The 19,343-nt window shown below is 41.3% G+C and overlaps 1 protein-coding gene across 3 annotated transcripts in view; it reads right to left on the bottom strand.

The window, feature by feature from the left end:
- kalrna (kalirin RhoGEF kinase a) overlaps nucleotides 1-19,343 on the bottom strand; it is a 141,340-nt gene that overhangs the window by 50,326 nt on the left and 71,671 nt on the right. For 2 of the 3 annotated variants that reach the window (XM_056390017.1, XM_056390018.1), the window contains exons 21-38: nucleotides 19,253-19,321; nucleotides 18,943-19,092; nucleotides 18,716-18,865; nucleotides 17,533-17,647; nucleotides 16,997-17,112; nucleotides 16,610-16,732; nucleotides 15,860-16,042; nucleotides 15,513-15,634; nucleotides 14,884-14,950; nucleotides 14,685-14,794; nucleotides 13,792-13,861; nucleotides 13,519-13,608; nucleotides 12,811-12,903; nucleotides 12,606-12,717; nucleotides 12,102-12,292; nucleotides 11,914-12,015; nucleotides 11,642-11,790; nucleotides 9,198-9,300 (exon numbers count right to left, since the gene is read on the bottom strand). In XM_056390017.1, coding sequence (XP_056245992.1) covers nucleotides 9,198-9,300; nucleotides 11,642-11,790; nucleotides 11,914-12,015; nucleotides 12,102-12,292; nucleotides 12,606-12,717; nucleotides 12,811-12,903; nucleotides 13,519-13,608; nucleotides 13,792-13,861; nucleotides 14,685-14,794; nucleotides 14,884-14,950; nucleotides 15,513-15,634; nucleotides 15,860-16,042; nucleotides 16,610-16,732; nucleotides 16,997-17,112; nucleotides 17,533-17,647; nucleotides 18,716-18,865; nucleotides 18,943-19,092; nucleotides 19,253-19,321 — 2,115 coding nt within the window. Of the gene's footprint in view, nucleotides 1-2,077; nucleotides 2,231-9,197; nucleotides 9,301-11,641; nucleotides 11,791-11,913; nucleotides 12,016-12,101; nucleotides 12,293-12,605; nucleotides 12,718-12,810; nucleotides 12,904-13,518; nucleotides 13,609-13,791; nucleotides 13,862-14,684; nucleotides 14,795-14,883; nucleotides 14,951-15,512; nucleotides 15,635-15,859; nucleotides 16,043-16,609; nucleotides 16,733-16,996; nucleotides 17,113-17,532; nucleotides 17,648-18,715; nucleotides 18,866-18,942; nucleotides 19,093-19,252; nucleotides 19,322-19,343 lie in introns of those variants that run through there. The other variant, XM_056390019.1, reaches the window with a different exon arrangement.

The following is a 19,343-nucleotide window of genomic DNA, read 5'->3' on the forward strand; positions in this document are numbered from 1 at the left end:
GGGAACAGCATCACATGTCAAACCAGTCCAGCATCATACTGGCTGAAAATACAGTGGCAAGAGTGAAAAAAAAAAAAAAGAAAGAAGAAAGAACATTAAGTCTGAGCCACTGTGTCTGAGCACCAGAGGACAAATTACATTGTTTTTCTACTTTACAATACACAAGAAAAGACAAATAAAACGACAGTTTCAGACAGTTGAGAATCCACCCAAACCAAACATTTCATTCAAAAACAGCAACACTGACTCCTATAAAGTGCAAACAGCTCTATCACAGACACACTGAACACTGTGTACACTGCTCTTACAGCAACTAAGGGTCAGGGAAATACATACTGAATACGTAAAACAACTCCTGCAGCATAACCTTCTTCATACTTAATATATATATGGGATGAGATGATGGGATCGTAGTGTTGCTCTGTCTTTGCTAGATGTGTACATGGGTAACATGTTAGCCTTACTAACTTTACAAGTCAGTGATGTGTGACGCCCATGTAACTGATGTTTTGTGCCCTCTGCAAGCCGAAGATCTCTTATTGCGTCACTTGCTGTATAAATAACTAATTTTATAGACAAGAACAATGACAAAGACACGACTCAGCGTTCCTCAGACGTTTCAAAATGCTAGATTATTCATGTGCTCCACTTCAGAAGATATATACCAAAAGTCAGCTCCATCAACTCTGCAATTGACAGTTCACCTGATTTTTCAAAAGTATACGATGAATTCCCAAAATGACAATGGCCAAGTAAACAGACAAAAACAAAAGGCATTCATTTAACATGAGGCCCATCAATAAAAATTTCAGAAATGCTGTAGTGTTGCTTCACAAGACTTCTAATCTTGTAGAGCAGCGTCTAAATTTGACTTTGTAAGGTTCATCTTTGACTGTTAAAGCACAAACTACATGTGATAATGTTGCAGCGGGCCTGTTGGCGGTTGTTGTTCGTGGACAGTAGTGTAGACGCAGTGTCACCAAAATGACGGAATGAGATTCCAAATCCAGGATAAGTGCAGTGGCAATCTGAATGAAGACATTAAAATAGTAATTTCTTCTCAGAGAGGTTGCATTGCTCTCATGGAGTCTAAAAGTTAAATAACACAGTGAGTGTGTTTACACTGTTTATCCAGTGAGTCTTCTGTATAATCTGAATATAACTTTCTTCAGCTCAGCCGTCTGGACGCTCACATTTCATTTATTCAGTCTCTCTGTGGCAGCTAATGGTCTGTTTCCTGTCTGTCCAGTACACACACACCCTGTTTAACCATTAATCTCCAACATCACACACACACACACACACAGACACACACACACACACTTCTGCAGTCCAGCTTTACAACACGTCAAGTGAAACTCAACAGCACGTATGATCTGGATTAGCATCTGAATCAGTGACCAAACCTCAACACGGACAGACCTCAAAACACGCCTCAGATTTCAAAGTTAAATGATAAGGTAAGCTGTACACAGCTGACGGAGGACGACTGCAAACAGACTTGTCTTCTCTCTCAGCAGTTCCATTCACACAGAGAATCAAGTCAAAACAGAAGTGAGTCTTAAGAGAGGATCAGTCCATGTGTATTCGAATACTGTGTCAACAACAGGAGTGGGTCTATTAATAATATACAAATGACTAATTCCAGCTACCTTGTTTGTTGTGAACAAGCAGCTTTTCCTTTAACACTTAGAGAAACTTAAATCATGACATGTAATGTTTTTACCAGCAGAAAAAAGACAGAAGCAGAACAACAAACAAGATCACAGCCAGAAATGTTTGTCAAAGAAATGTAGCTTTAACACTTTGCTTGAGTACAGTCACATATTTCTGTCACTAACCTTTGATTTCATTACATTTTTATTGCAGCTATTTTAATTCTACAACTACAAAGTCTGCAACTTGAGTTGGACACGACAGCGCAACTTCCACACACACAGTGTCATAGTAGAACAGCATATCTGCGATTACTATTAGTGGTGAATGAAAACAGTGTTTAACGTAAGTGCTATTTTATCTGTTAGTACAGTGAGTAAGCAGCTCGTGCACGGTGTGTAGTCCAGCAGTTTGTACTCACTCTGCTGCTCTCTTTGAACAGTTTAAAGCTCATCCACTTTGGCATGTCGACCTCTCCTCTTCTTCTCTCTGTCGCTCTCTCCGTCTTTGACAACTCCCTCATTTGTGTCTTTGCCACACACACAAACACGCCCTCACACTCTCTCTCTCTCCCCCTCTCTCTCTCATTCTGTGCATGTGTGTGAGTGAGTGAGAGAGAGAGAGAAAGAGAGAAAGAGAGAGAGAGAGAGAGAGAGAGAGAGAGAGAACACGAGAGAGAGAGAACAAACAGCCATAGCTTTGTGTTTAATGGGAATGGCACTCTCCTTGTGTGTGTGTGTGTGTGTGTGTGTGTGTGTTCACATTTCTCCCACTCCCTGGAAGCTACTAGTGCACTAAACCACTTCCAACTGCCAGGACTGTGTGTGTAAGTGTGTGTGAGCCTCTGTGTGTGAGTGTTTGACACGCAAGTCATATGACCAGCAGATGGCTACTGTATGGCTTCAGTCTGAACCCGACACTGATTGCATTTGATTCATGAGAACACACACACACACACACACACACACACACACACACACACACACACACACACACACACCACACACACACACACACACACACACACACACAATTGCTAGCCAGTGTAAAAGTGCTGGAGCTGAATGCTGGAACATCTTCATCTCAAAATGACAGAATGCCTTTAACCTTTAAAAAGCACCGTAATACATAATATCAGTTACTCATTAGAAGACTGATATTAGTTCCAAAGTAGTTATATTAGCAGATATTACTTTTCATTATACTCACTGCACAGCTGCACAAAATCAAGCAACAATGGAAAAATAAATCCTGAAAAAATACATTTGATTTGATACATACTCTGATAAAAACCAATCAGTCTGCTTACTTTAGCAAAGGAGAGCAGCTGTAAACCGTCAGACTGCTTTCAGACACCTCCATGCGACAGCAGTGCCAAACACGTCACATGTTCAGTATAATGGAAATGAAGTTGAACTTGTAAACCAGAGGGAAATAATTTGCTGTAAATTGAAATGGTGGTCCAGTCTGGCCGTTACTAATTGTTTTACAGGGTCAGTTCACACAAGTCACCTATTTCTCATGTACACAAGTGCAGCCATGCAGATAGCTCTGGTTTAATTAGTTTGAGCTAACTGTCACTTAGATTTGTGCTGCCAAGTCAATACAGTGGATATGAATGGATTTCATTTGTGATTCTCAACACACTGAAAAATTATATACAAACAAGACTAAAACTTTACAACCATACTAGTTGCTTTTATGCACAGCAGCGCTTTGAGCTGAATGCTAATGCCAGCAACATGCTTATAATGACAATGCTAACATGCTGATGTTTAGCATCCATTTTCAATAGGAGTGCGACATTAATGTGTCATCCCAATTTAATTTTATATTCAACAATTGCAGGGGCCACAAATGGTGACCTCATTGTGGCGCTACAGGAAAGGATCTCAGAGGATTCTTCCTCTGAGGACCATGGCTATCTGAGGTCAATTTCATGGAAATCCATGTAAAAGTAATTAAGATACTTCAGGTTCGACCACAGTGGTAGATCAACAGAGCAAACACCACCGTGCCTTTCCAGAAACCTGATAGTCCACACATTATTCAGAGGAGGGGGGACACGGTTTGTGGACAGAGACGTCACCGCTGGATGTTTTAAATATTATTTTTAAATGCTTTGAAAAACACAAATGAAATTGTACTCATCTCCAAAGAAATGGATGAATGGTTTTAATCATTTAGGTCAACTAGAGCGCCTTTCCAACCAGTGATGCATATGCAGTCCTACGGGAGTGGAGTGTTGCTAAGTTTTATTGAGCCTGGATCGTGGAGAAACACAATTTTTTGCTCCGACTGAAGGCGGAAGCTAAAAAAAGGTTCTGTCCTCTGACCTACAGGGCTGTGGTGGAGCCTTGCAGGCTGCCAAGTTGTCAACCACTGGAATGATACTTAAAATAATGTAAAGACCACAGACTGAACCACAGCTGACTCATTACACCAAAGAGCGTCACAGAAAAGACATATCCTACTCAACGTCACACAACTGACATATTCAACAAGAAGTTACAGGACTGGCTTTAACCTCAGTTTGTCAGCAAATCACATCATGCATACTGGCATAGAGCTGACCTTAAGTATTTGGACAGTGGCAGTAGAAGTCCTCATACCTGAATGACAAAACTGATAGTTGGTCATCACATCTGTTGTAAAACTGTTTTCTAATCAGTCACCTTTCAGGTTAAGGTCTGGTTCAGAGAGGGCAGGACCGCTGGTTGGAAAAACATCTGTAAACAATGGTTTCCAATGTGGGAGTCAAACTGTGTACGCTCAACCATGCACCCTGACCTTTCACAAGAGGGCAGTCCTTACAACCACAAGAGGTCGCTTGACAAGAAAATATAGGCTACAGGTGTTTAAGCATTGTTATTGTAATTTTGATTGTATTAGCTGTGTACTCCAGCACATTGGATTTAAATGAAAACAAGGACAATGATGTTGAAATGAAATTCTGACTGTCAGATTTTATTTAAGGGTTTTAACATTCATGCTGACTGAATGGTTTAGGAATTACTTACACTTTTGTTATATTTGTTATATTCATCCTTCACTATCAATAAATGGTGGGATTATGTTCAGTATATACATAGAGCTCATACATATAAATATTGGCTGATTGCAGATATATTTCTGTCAGAGTATTTGTTGCTTGTTAAGTGACAAAAAATGTCAGTGCAGAAGATAAGTTTGAGGAAGTTTAGATACTGATACTGCTGCGTAACTGACCACCAAAGAGCACTGACAAGTTTTTTTTTTTTTTTTAACTGTGCATAGCTTGATATCTGTTCTTACCAAACAAGAGTTCAAACAGAGTTCAAATAGAGTTCAAACAGAGTTGGTTAGAATATGAAATAAAATCATATGATTCCTCCAATGAACATGAGAAATGTGGATACAGTATAAATACAACCAATCCATCTTAAAGCCAGCACTTCAACCTGCTTGTGTCATTTTAAATCCAATGAACTGGAGTAAAGAGCGAAGTTAAAAATGTTTTAAAAAGTACAATGTCCAAATACTTCAAGGTTGATCTGTGTGTCTGCTCAATGATGTCAGTCAAACTGTCTTTAGTCCGTCAGGAGGAAAATGCATCTGCTGGAACTGCTGCTGAATTTCAACCTGCTTCTCAAACAGTAACAGAGATGGTTTGAACCGAACATCAATCCATGCTCATACACTACAGCAGTACATCTTCTACTAGCATGATATCAAGATTCTGTTTTCTTTTGCTGAACCCTCTGTTAAAACTGAAAACTTTAAGTGTAGAGTACGAGAGAGGCAGGATGTAAACAGAAAGAGAAAGAAGCTGAGAGGGAAAACAGTGAGGTGAGAAGATGGGAGGAAGGCTGGGCAAGAGACACAGAGACGTAAATTAAGAGGTAAACAGAAAAACTCTGCAGAGACGAGTAGAAGAGTAGAGGGAACTACGCATTCGTCATTTAATACTTCAACAACCACCAGAAACAGTAGCTTCCCGCTCAGTCCACACACACACACACACACACACACACACACACACACACACACACACACACACACACACACACACACACACACACACACACACACACACACACACACACACACACACACACACACACACACACCCAGTGGAACATCTGACTATGCCAATACTGGGGTGTTATTATAGTACATGGAGACAGAGAGCGAGGGAGAGGGAGAGAAGAGACATAAAAAGTGGGAGAGAGAGGTGTGAAAAATGAGAAAGTGAAAAATAAAAAAAGGATGGATTTCAAAAAGGAGCAACTAATCATGGGCATGTGTGAGGGTCTAGAAAAGGTAGTTCAGTGATGGATTGCAGAAGGTGGAAAGAGGGAAAATAGAGACAGAGGTATATAAATTACAGGCTAAGACAGAGAAAGGTAAGAAGAGATTTACTGAAAAAGGTAAAGTTGAGGAGAAAAACGAAAAAGCAACGTATAAAAACTGAACCAGATCCTGTGTTAGTAAGTTTTGGTATTTCATATTTAGGAAAACACAACAACTCCGCTGCTACAGCTTAATCACATCCAGAAACTGTATTCTTATCTAGTGGAAACAAGGTAATTCTTGCAGACAAACTGTGCCTTAATGAGCTGATCAATACCCAACAACTTGAAAGACAAAGGTTCTTGTAAAGAGCTGGAGTTGCACTGTTCATCAGGATTTCAGATCCTCTTACTAATAATACCCTAAATGGCATTACATTATGGAAATGATGCCTGTTTTTCCAGTAAGTATAGGTTTCTCCCAGAAAATCAGTCAGTGAAGGTGGAAAGAATTACCTTCTGAGTTATTCCTCACACACCCCCTGTTGAGTGTGTGACATTTAACTACTAAAAACAACTGAGGTTTTCTTGTTTTCTTCCCCAGGCTGTGCAACATATTGCTCTGATTACAAACATAAAATGTGTAGACCTGATCAATCACTGTCACCCGCTGAGTCTGACAGATTCTGACTCATCTGCTCTAATGAATTTAGTCACTAGACAGGAGCCTCACTCATTTCATATGTGGCCTATGATGTATGACACAGTGTCTGCTCTTTTCTCCCTCAGGATTAAGGTTTCATTTTTTCATTTTCTTTTATTAAAAAACTAAAAAGTTCCACCTTTCAAGTTTTCAGTCTTGCCACTGTATCTCGTTTAATTCTTTCTTGTGTTTGTTTAATCTGCTGAAATCTTTCCTTTGCTGACAAGTTGTAAATCCAGTGTTTTTTTTCTCAGGACTGGAGTGAAAACTATCAATAGAGAGAGATTTAACCAAAAGTGCACCGTAAGAGTGGCTGCTGTTGCTGAGGCAACAAACACGACTGCTCAGATCACTGAATTGTCTTTACTCCAAAATACACAAGGGATTGGCTTACTGTATGATAATAAATCTCTGGAGGGCAAGAGGAGCCATGGGAATGCAACAGAAGAAAGCACCATCAACCTCCCAACATGAGACAAGTACTGCCACTCATCCTCTCCAAGCCAGGTGAGTCTCCATTAGCAACACAGCCAGCCACTATAAATTTGTACGCCAAGACAAATAGATAAAGGAAAAGTAAATTAGCACCCTACACAAAGGGAAGATGACAATTTTGATTCACACCCTCTCTTAAAAAGAGTCTTGTTTTTTCCCCACAATGAGCCCTCAATCTCCTCGTAAAGTCTAATTGAAAACAGAAATAATGTAAATGAAAAAGTAACAGCAAAAAACTACATCCACTTAACACACAGTGCAGCTCACAGTGAAAGCCGTGCTCTGCTAAGTCAGCATATGAAACATGAAACTTATCAAAACAAAATGTAGAAACTGCATCTTTTTTTTTTTTCTTTGATATTTTCAGAAAAACAGCGGAGGAGGATCCAAAAATAGCGAGCTGGAGTTTTCTAAATCTTAGAAACAATAAACTGGACGAGAGCAACAACACACCCACACTCAGAAAAGGCTGGAAAAATTCATTATGTTTTCATTGGACAGGAAGAGGTGGGGAGACAAACACACACATGCAATATAAAATACATATGCAGAGTTACAGTAGACTGGACTTGTGCATTAAAATTATATATGTATGCCTGTGCTGTACACACACAGTACTAGTCAAAAGTTGGGACACACTTTCCCATTCACTGGATTGGGATGGGAAAGTGTGTCCAAACCTTTGACTGGTACTATATGTATGTTGTGTGATTCTAATCAAATCTAGTGGCAGTGAATGAATGGTACAGAGACAATGGGAAACAGAGACGAAGTATAGAAAAAAAAAACAACAACAAAAACAAACAAACAGAAGAGCGACAAACAAGCAGAGATGCACGCTAACAAGAAGCACTGCCAAGGCCAGTCTGCCTGAGTGAGGAAGAGTCTCTGTGCGTGTGTGTGTGTGTGTCTGTGTGTGTGTGTGTCTGTGTGGTGCTGACATTTAGAGGCAGGGTAAGTGTGTAGGCGTGGGGTTGCACGGTGAAAAGGCCACACTGTGTAACCCTACAGTGGGAGGCCATGACTGACATCTGTGTGATGTTGTGTGTGGGTGGATACGTGTGTGTGTGTGTGTGTGTGTGTGTGTGTGTGTGTGTGTGTGTGTGTGTGTGTGTGTGTGTGTGTGTAGTAACACTGGAGAACAATCAGTTCAAATCAAAACAACAAACAAAATTGTAGAATCAGAGCAACCAAAACAGCTGCTGTTTTGTTGCTTGTTTGCAAATGAAGCCACCCTACAAAACTTAACTGGAGACCTTTAAGCAAAGCACCAGGACTCCTCCTGTAACTCAAAACACGTCCAATCACCCCGTTCAAGGACATTTTAACGGGTTTGTCCGGTTCACCCTTTCCATACCAAAAACATGTATCAGACACAGACTGCACTGCCGTGACAGAAAAAGTTTGGGAACCACTGCTACTAAACAACTAAAAACTCTTGACACAAGGCATGAGGATAAGGCAAGGATATACAGTTTAGAGTGGACATGTCCAAGCCTCTGAATACCTTTGGATTAAATTTAAAAAAGGAAAACAGTTTGACTGTCAAAATAAAAGTTTAAAGACGGGCTTACTTGGATGTGAGAGACTGGCTGGTAGGAGGCATCAGCACAGACGCCTGCACACAACCTGAAGAGGTTTTTCATCACTGACACCTTCTCTGCTTGATTGGTGACATTGCTGAAAGCTTCTCATTCATACACACACACACTCATCAATTACACACATACACCCTTAACCTGCATGTAAACTGGAGGATAAGCAGAACACACTCACAAACACACAATTATGGAGCTGCATGTATCTCACAGACTTGAGTTTCTACATAGTAGGACAAGCACACAAATGTGCACACACACACAGTCTGTCAGCCACTGGCACATTCACAGCCCCTGCTTCTGCCACTTGTCGCCGCAGGGGAGACCCTGTAGCACTGACACAGCTGAGGGTCGTCAGCTCGTTACAGGCCACCGAGCGAGTCTCAGTCAGCTGCTTACAACTCCTTCTCCATCACCCGACGCACTGAAAGCTCAGTGTTTGTGTGTGTGTGTGTTTGTGTGTGTGTATCCTACCTTGTCGCTGTCTACAGTGTTCTGGGACGTCCTGGAAGCGATGGAGATGGTGTCTGGTTGGCTGCTGCCATCTCCCTGACTGTCTCCGTCTTCACCCCCCTCCCTGAATACAAACAGACACACAATTAGAATGAATGCCTTACTTTAAATCACTGGAACACTTCTACCTGTTGTGACAACACTGATGTCGTTAGCAATTTAATGAATGGGATAAGTGGATCTCAAGATTCATATGGGCAGGTAGAAGGCCAAGGATCCAATTCAAAACACTGCCACTGGCTAAAGAGAAAGGGGGCAGATCACTACCATGCCTGGCAGACTATTATAAGGCAGCGCAATTAAGACCACTGACATGCTGCTGCAACCCAAATTATACAGCAAAATGGAAGGATTTGGAAACTTCACAATTAGACATACCGTTACAATCTATACTGGGTAGTAAAACACTGTATGAGCAGCATTCTAGTGGCCTGAACCAATGGTCTAAAGTCTGCCTCCGTATTTGGTTTAAGGAATGTAGGTCACCATCACTTGAAAGACAGTCTAAGTTACTGAAATGGGTTACCTTTGACCCTGACTTCAAGCCCGCAAGTATCGACGGGAGGTTTAAACATTGGTATAGAAGGGGAATTACTTCTTACTGCTCAATTACATCCAAGGGTGAATTTGATAGTTTTCAGAAAACCTCGGATACATATGGGCTAAAAAAATTGATTTCTTTAGGTATCTACAAACCAGGTCTTATTATAACGATCAGATAAAACCACTAGAGGAAAGTGAGACCAACTTAATCGACATATTTATTGACATGTACAAAAAAAAGGACAATAGGAAACTTGTTTCAAAACTGTACTCCCGTATTCAATCTAATAAGAAACACTCAACAGATAAGGTTAGATTAAAATGGGAGAAAGAATCTCGAACTGTCATCACAGAAGAAGAGTGGTTAAATATATACTCTGTGCAGTCAACCTCCACTAGTTCAGGTCTCTGGAGAGATTTCTGCTGGCCGAATCTGGTCAGATATTTCATAACCCCTAAGTTAAAATGTGTGCAGACAGGGGAGACGGCCAGGGGACTGTGTTGGAGGAACTGTGGTGAACAGCTAGCGGACCATTTTCATATATTTTGGAGCTGCCCAGCTATTCAGCCATACTGGCAAAAGATTACACAAGTAGTACAAAACATTTTTGGTGATGAAATTAACATATTTTTCTACAATCTACCTGGGTAATACTGCACCCCATATGTTGGGGCCAGACAAATATCTTTTAAAAATATTATTAGCAGCTAGTAAGAAAACCGTAACTCGAAACTGGTTACAGACCACACCTCCGGCAGAGTCAGACTGGATCAATATTGTGACCAATATCCAAAATATGGAAAGGATTACCTTTTCGTTAAATCAACAGACTTATAAATATTTCCACTATTGGGAAAAATGGATTGTGTACATATCCAAAAGAGGTGCTCATTGAGCCATCATTGTATTTGTAACTCCACCAGTATAACGTCTGCATGAATGTATAGGTGACCAACTGTTTGCTCTATGTCTCTCTGGATGTTGTCTATGTTCCTTCTATAAAAATAAAGTACAAAAAAACACTGATGTCGTTACGCTTGGTGATGATCGCTGGAACAATACCAACCAACTCTGACAACATTGGTGTAAAACTTAGAAAGGTTTCATTCTGCTGTGATGACACTTTTTTCCCCATGGTGAGAAGGTTCCTGCCCGCACTGCCACTGTTTACAATGACGACATTTCTAACTCTGGCAACAGTGGAGGCAGGAAAAAGTCAAGTCCTAAATCTCCTTATTGTGCAAGCATCTGAGGAATGATTGCTCAAATACCAGGATTCACTCAGTCAGTGAGGGTTAGCTGGAGTGGAAAATCCTGCACCTCTGCAGAGCAGGTGCAAATAGCAGAGCTGTGTTTGAAAGAGAGCAGCGTGTGGGAAGAGAAACCTATTGACAGCAGACAGAGTGGGTTCACATTTCTACAGATTAGCACTGAATTAGTTACAATAACACTCAAAATATTATTATTTATAACAGTAAACTAAAGTGGGTAGGTAGGTTTTCAATCTCCCAATCTCTTCCACATGTCCTCTCAAGGTTTGCTTAATGACTCCTGTTAATTTTAATTACATTAACATTAAGATCACTGCATTATTTTTTTTCTAAACTTGGTAATTTTAGACAAATCCCACCATAGAACTGAACTGAGCCCTGCTTCATGACTGCATGCTGAGACAGACATTTCTCTGCCTTCATTCAAGATGGTTCAACTCTCAGAAAATTTCTCTCCTTTAATGAGTTTTCATGAATGATGTTTCTATCCTCAGTGCTGTTTGTAAACTCAGTCATGATATTTGACTACTCTTCTGTCGTCTGTGTGTGTGTGTGTGTGTGTGTGTGTGTGTGCGCATGTCCTTGTTTACCTCTTAGTGTTATTCCTGGGTTTGGTCAGTGCTGGTGTTTTAGGCAGATGAAGAGGCTCCTTCAGAGCCCCCTTCAGGTGAGTCATCCTCTCTTGGATCACTTCCCTGATGTTTTTAATCCACTCCTGTTTAGCTTCCATACTGGACGCCTGGAGGACAAACAACAATATAATTATTAAAAACATAACAGCTTATTCTGGCAGAACACCAGTCTCTTTATATCTAATCAGAGGACAGGAAACATAGTTCATTTACATGTAATTTTCACTTACTTTTAGCACAGTTTTATTATCAGAGGAGGGAGTTCTTCCTGCCCACAAAGCAAATTTACACGGGTCACCCTCAATGTGCTCAGTCACCCCCAACTCTGATGTCTGCAGCACAGCAAGGAGCGAAGAAATGTGAGTCAGTGACAGTTCACCATCTGTAGCTACAGCACATACTACACACACACACCCACCAGTAGTCTGTTCTTGTACTGGTACTTAGTTCTGCCAGCTGAGTCTTTGATCTCCTTGCTGAAGACCAGGGAGAACTCAAACAGGAAGAGGTGTCGGTCCCTCCCCTTCCTGATCAGCGAGCGTGGATCCCAAACCTGGAAACTGTCCTGCAGGATCAGCTCACCTTGCACTTCCAGGTTCTCCTCAAAGCCTGAGGAAGAGGGGGACTAAGAGTTCATATCAAGCAAGCTGCCCAAACTCTGAACACACAGCCAGTATGTTGGAATTAGGTGGAAAAGGAAATAAAACAAACTATGGTGAGTCTTGGAAAAAACGTCAGCAGTAAAGTAATGAAGGGATTAAAAGAGTGGAATCAGTTAAAAAGCACTAAACACACTTATTTATGAATTTAAAAAACAAAACAAAACCTTGTCCAGACAGAGAATAGAAATTCAGGAGCAAACCTGAGCTCTTATTTTTATATCATACATTTTAGTCTCTTTCCAGTTTGGACAGTCTCTTACCCTCCAACATGGCAAGATGCATGGCATCATTAGCTCTCTTAGGAACACCGAGCATCACCTCCAAACCATCTTTAATCTCCCCTTTACCCTCCTCACAGCAAGATAGTAACTCCTGCAGGACGACAGGATATTAAATGAGGCAACAGCAGAGTGGAAAAGCAGAAAAACATGTGCATGTGTGTGTGCTGTGTGTTTGTGTGTCTACCTTAAGCAGTAGTTGGTACTTGGTGATCCTCTGGACAGGTTTGATGAGGTAGGAGGAGATGGAGTTAGCCAGTCCACGTCTCTGCTGAATGTCCTGTTCATACACAAACAGACAAAATTACAGCAAACACCAAAATAAAATAAAAATAGCTGAAACTGGCATAAATGTCAAGTATTCAATTCAGCATGCTGCTGCTGCTGCTGGGAGATTTTCAATGATCAAACAGCACCGTCTGCTGACAAGACAGGTGAACTGCACGATCATCACACTCTCCAGCTGCGGGAGGGGAAGCTGTACACACCCCTTCTCCTCTAACAAATCTAAGTAGTCTGCTTGACAAAGTGCCCACAGCAGCGCTGCGTTTAAACGACACACTGGAGTCCTGTTTTTATGCTCCACAGTCAGCATCCCTCACAACAGACTCCCTGCACTGAGCCCTTGTTGTTGTTGGGTTTACCACTGTGTTTTGGGCTGAGGCAACACTTTGATCATAATATACTACTGGTTCAGCCATTAGAGAGGACATCTGTTTGTTTCCTTGAAACATGTGCAGGAGCAGAAAGATGAGTGGCTACATGAGATATTTCTATTTAGAATAAGCTGTTTTTGATTATTAGATTAAATAAAAGGTTTTATTGCTGGTTATATTGTTTATATGATGACATGATGTGAATGGATCTGTGACAGAATACTGAAGGCTTTACTCACATCAAAGAAGGTGCCAGCATGCTCCAGTATGAGCTGACTCGAGTCTGGTTTGTTCTTACAGTAATCCACATAAATGTGGAACTTATCAGCCTGGAAAACAGGAGAGGACAAAATTGTATTTTTCCAGTGACAACCATTATATCATGTACAATTCACCCACCCAAACCACCCCCTAATTAAGACAGAGGTCAGAGGTAAAATGGTTGAAATCAAGGGTCAGAAGTCTCTGCCTTTTCATTCTGACACCATCTGGAATAAAGGACTGACTCTCACCCAGGTGACAAAGCAGTGACCAACATCTTCTGGTAGCTGTTCATAGTTCACCAGCTCCTTCAGGAAAATACTGCAAACACACAAACAAACAGAAAACAACAGCTCACAATGTGCACATGCACTTGTGTTTTTTATACAGATCAGCCGTTTCTCAGGACCTCTGACTGTGTTGTACCAAGTTCTTTGACCTGTCTTTCCACAAAATTTAGCAGGAAGCTAGTGAAAAAAAAAGAACATGTCTGAAAACCATAAACACCAAAGGTTTATTCAAAAGGTAAGTTGGAGGTTCCTTTAAGATCTAATGCAGCAGAAAAGAAAAAGAAAATGTTCCCTAGAGGAACCAACACAGATTTCCGGAGGTACCACTAGGAGATCAGAAACAAAGGAGCTCCTCAGGGAAACCTTTGGAGTTCATGAACTGTCTATGAAGGAAAACCTCAAAGACACTCCTTCAGCTCCCCTGTAGCTACAAAATGAGAAGAAAACCCCAGAAAGGTCCCCTTGGGGGGTTTCTAAGCGGGGGGAGTTCTCACACAGTTAAAAGCATTTCCACTGCAGAAAAGTTACTGGCAACTGTGCAAGATTGATCTGCAATGATGTTGGCAAGTCTTTGTCATTCTTTTTGTCAATTTACCATTTGCTTATATGCTATTACTGCTTAAAAACAAAGTATGTCAAACGCCATGGTTGTTGCTATGCCATGTGCTTGTTGCTGGGAAAATCCTCCATCTGATTTCAGAAAAAAAAAGTCTAAATTCTTCTGTCAAATGATTCTCCTTTAAAACTTATTTGACAAAATGTTCAATTCTAAAATCGGTCGAAACATGGATCAGTTTGAGCGAAGACTGGCTGATTCCTCTTCCCAGCACAGACACGATCTGTGTGTCTCTCACTTGTTGTGGAAGTCGTAGATCTCCTGCATGTTGCCGAAGATAATGTGCTCCTTGTTTGCGATGCCTGGAGGAATCTCCTCCACGCCGCTGGTCATCTCCCACAGGTAGGTCTGACAGACAGGCAGGCAGAGAGAAAGACGAGTAAGTCAGACAGACAGGAAAATACTTTAGATTACACAAGCAGAAGGTTTTTTCTTACCTCTAGACACTCATGGAGATCCCTGACGTAGGTCTTCTCTGTCTGCAGTAGCTCCGCCATGATGAACCTGAGACAAGGAAATAGTTTAGATTAAGGGAAGCACTGCTAAGAAGGATCAGATGGCATGAATTATATAATTGGTACAATTTTGTATCTGATTGTTCCATGACTGCATGAGCCTACTGATGTTTCTCCAAGACTTTAACCTAAAAACAATTCATGACAAGACAAAGGCATTTGAGAAGGCTGCGGAGGAGATTAAGACACTGTAAACTGTGCTATTATCACAATTAAGTGTCTTTGAAGTCTTAAAATTTGGAACCTCTGGGAACGCTACGGGGCGCAGATGATCGCCATTATCGGGACAGATTGAGGAAACACTGTCTTGGGAGAGGACAGGAATGAATTCGGTTGACTAAGGTGAGTCACTGCAGCGATATTATAACTCTGTTATCATCAGACAGTTATCTTTATGCTTCGTGTGTTTCAGGTCTGGGTCATGATGCTTCTGTTCGTCTGGTGTTTTACAAATAAAACCTCCATGGAAACAAACCCTGCTTTTACTCTCCAGTACCAATACATACAGACTTGTCCTCTCTCTCTCTCCTCCCCTTCAATCCTGTACTCACTCTTTCTTCCTTGCAGACTTCCTCTTCTCCTCGTTGACCTCGTGGTTTGGGTCACGAAGTTTTACCTCGGGGTCGTCCGTCAGGCTGGCGGGGATAATGTCCAACTCCAGATCTTTGTTGTCCTGCACAGAGAAACATAAATGGATTTTTGTCAATAATTTGAAACAAAAATTGATAAAACTTCAGCTCCGTCTGAAACCGCATTCGAGTTCATGAGCATTCATTCAGAATGAATCAGCATTGTCTGAGATATTACGCATGTGAGATGGAGCAAAACACAGGCCGATACCTGATCTCAATACAAAAAGAGAGGGAGTGTGAGTGTGTGTGTGTGTGTGTGTATTCACCTCAGAGCTGACCCCCAGGCTCCTTTCTAGGCTCTCCTGGTATTTGGCCATGCGTAGGGAGAAGTCACGGTACCTGCGGTCCACAGTGCTCACCCATCGCTTCAGCTCCGACACGTGGGCGTGGCCTTTCTCCACCAGGTTGTCCGCTAACTGGATCAGCAGCTTCACCTTCTCCTTGGTTTGCTGTGGGATGTTCACACAGAGATTACATGGATGGAGATGGGACTTATCTTCTTCGCTCCTGTATTATTGTTTTTTCAGTGCTTTCTCTTTTTTTTCAGTTTTTATAACTTTTGCTGTTGGTTCCCAATTCCTTTGTGAACTCTGCAGCCTCATGACTCAAAGAAAATAAATATTTGATTGGTATTTGATTTTTCTGTTTTTGCACTTATTTTAGTGTCAGACCATCTGTACACCTGCCATTTAACTAAATGTTCTGGGAGCGTTGAACATCAATTACCAACGGACAGCACTATTCCACCCGTACACAAACCCAAATAATCTAACTAACTTTGGCAGCTGCTTTCTGATTCAAAAAAAGCTGCCACTCTTCTTCTAAATCACACTATGATGTGAAATGAAAATTAGGAGCGACACCCATGTTCAGCTCTAGAATGAAAGTTTCCTGGTCCCATTGATTTGACATCTGGAGAGTACTGCAGCTCCTTTAGGCACAATAAAGCTGTCAGTAGCTGAGCTTCACACACGCACGCACACACGCATGCACACACACACGTACACACAGTGTACCTTGGCAGTGAGTCTGAAATGATGGTAGTTGTTGAGGAGCTCCTGTGTTTCCTCACTGCTGTCGCCAGGTGATGTGTGGGTTGCCAGGTAAACCTCACCTGTCTCCTGGATCCAATCAAGTGCCTGCACACACACGCACAACAGGTCAAGTTGATCCTCAATCCTTGTATTACATTTACCCATATAAACTCACTCCCTGATAAAATAAACCAGATGTCTCTTCAGTGCTGCATATTTCCCCAAAGCAAAAATCCAGCCAATACTCTCTTCTTTTTTTTTTCATTAATTCGCACACACTCACACTCTCACACACACACACACACACTCACACACACACACACATACACACACACACACACACACATACACACACACACACACACACACCTGTTTGGCACTGCGTTCAAACACCAGGTACTGCTGACATTGGTCCAGCCTTCGCTTTTTTAACGTCCAGAAGTGAAGGACTCTGTTCTCTCTCTGCAGGAGCTCATTCAGAATGGCTGCACACAAAAACACACAGCATTATAATAATTATACACTTTATTCTTTACTGAGAGAAACCCTGATTCCAAAAGGTGGTGTCAGCTCACCAAGGACTGCGAGTGTACTTAAGTTAAGTACATTATAACATAATATATAAAGATTAAACACAGTCATGCAGAATATTTGTTTGTTATCTGTGTTGTCAAAATAAACTATCCTTTTCAGTTAAATAACAAAGAGCTTTACATAAATATTAGAACGTTCATAGAAATTGGTAGCATCATGTTTTTCAGATATGTCATCATCACATTTATACAAAAATATGAATATATGGACTAAATATCAAGTTGAGAGAGGTTTAAGTCGGTCTTCTGGTGCGTCATCAGGCATATTTCAGTAGTTACAGTAGTTAAAGTAGTAGAATCTGCAGCACTGACCTTTAACTTGTTGTTCAGGCCCTCTGGCGTGACTGGCTGCTCCGGGGATGCTCACGTTGTTCCTGTGAATGTACTTCAGAAACACCTCAGCATTCCTCCGAGCCAAAGTGCACGCCTGAAAAACAGGAATATGGCAGTTAAACACTCTGGAAATACCACAAGGAAATAGTGGTGATACTGACACACTAACACACGCTAGATACATGCTTCTCTAACACCAGTCAACTGATGACTTCACTATCCCTCACAAATTACCATCGCTGAATTCAACATGTTGGTGTCCAGTATCAGGGTGTTTTCACACGTAGCCTGTTCAGTTTGATTCATGCCAAATCTGGTTGGTTTGCATATTCGGTTCTGTTTCTTAAAGCTGGTGTTAAAACTGTCATTCACACTCTAATGTGGACCAGACTACACCGAGAAGGCTTGACAGAGTGGGCACCAGTACTCTTCCAAGAGAACTCTTTGTGTTGTGAAATGGAACTGGACCAAACGCAGGATTATGTGATGCATATTACATAAGGTGCACTTAAGTGCAGGATGACTTGCTATAAATCACTGTGCCACTTTGTTTTGTTTTTTTTCCATGTTCAATATGTGTTATAAGTCTGTGTTTACAAACCACAAACTACAATTCAAAAGCAACTACTTCTTATTTGTCCTAGAGTCCAGACCAAGTGAAAACTACAAATGTGAAACGACCTTGGTCATCCAAGAACTGGACTGATCTTCCCATCACATTTTTACCTTATTACCATTCAGTCAATACGGATGTATCAGCCTATCAAGGTCATTTGCAAATTCTATCAAAGCTAATGAAACTAAAATGTGTCAGTAGAAACACTGAACGTTATTGGCTTAAGAGTAATTTAAGTTGAACGGTCTAGATGATGGATCTAATCTGTTTTCCTATTTTATCGTCTCATCTTGTGACATCTTATTTCATCTAAACTGTTACACAAACCTTCATTACGTTGCTTAAAAAATATAATGAGATGTTATTTTCTATACTATTCTTCTGTTTATTCTGCTTCATGTGTTCTGGTTTAATTTACTCTGGTGTCCTCTATTTGAGGTTAAAAATTCTTTATTGAATTTGATGTCCCTCACTTGTAAGTCGCTTGGGATAAAAGCCAAACGAGTAAATGTAATGTAATTTAATGAATTTGCTGTTTCACTTCACCTTTAGGAAGGCTTCCTTCTGCTCCAGGTGTTTACTGATCAGAGGTAGAAGGTGGTCACTGTCGGCAGAAGTTCCAAGTTTATCATGACTGCCACACCAGTCTTCATCCCGGCGATACTCCTGCTCCAGGCTCTCTAACACACTGCACACCTGGACAGACACCAAGAGTCTGAGACACCGTGACAGCGCTCCTGCTCTAACTATAGAAATGAGGAAACACGATGTACCTGTTCAGACGTCTTGTAAAAGGCCACAGAGGCGTTTACAAGCTTCAGGCGGTCCTCCATCTTCAACATCAACTGCTGCCAATGAACGGCCACTTTCTCAGCACAACTTCGAATTGCCTCTGGATCATAGTGACCTGCCTGTAGCATCATCTGGAACAAAGTAGTGTGAGAGAGAGAGGGAGCTGGTCAAGATAAACGGCCTGCAACATCTCCTGGACCCAGGAATGTAGAGATATAGCATGCAGGATAAGACAAGATAAGTGTGCAACAGTTTACAACAGTAAATAATAAAGTTACAGCATTGATTTACCTCAGCTTTTTGCTGGACCTGCAGAGCGCTCTGATGAGTCTTCTGAAGAGAGTTGGCGTGGAAGAGAGACTGGAGGAAAAGGAGGAAGAGG

This window comes from Seriola aureovittata, chromosome 11 (genome assembly GCF_021018895.1).
Source record: "Seriola aureovittata isolate HTS-2021-v1 ecotype China chromosome 11, ASM2101889v1, whole genome shotgun sequence".
NCBI lineage: Eukaryota > Metazoa > Chordata > Actinopteri > Carangiformes > Carangidae > Seriola > Seriola aureovittata.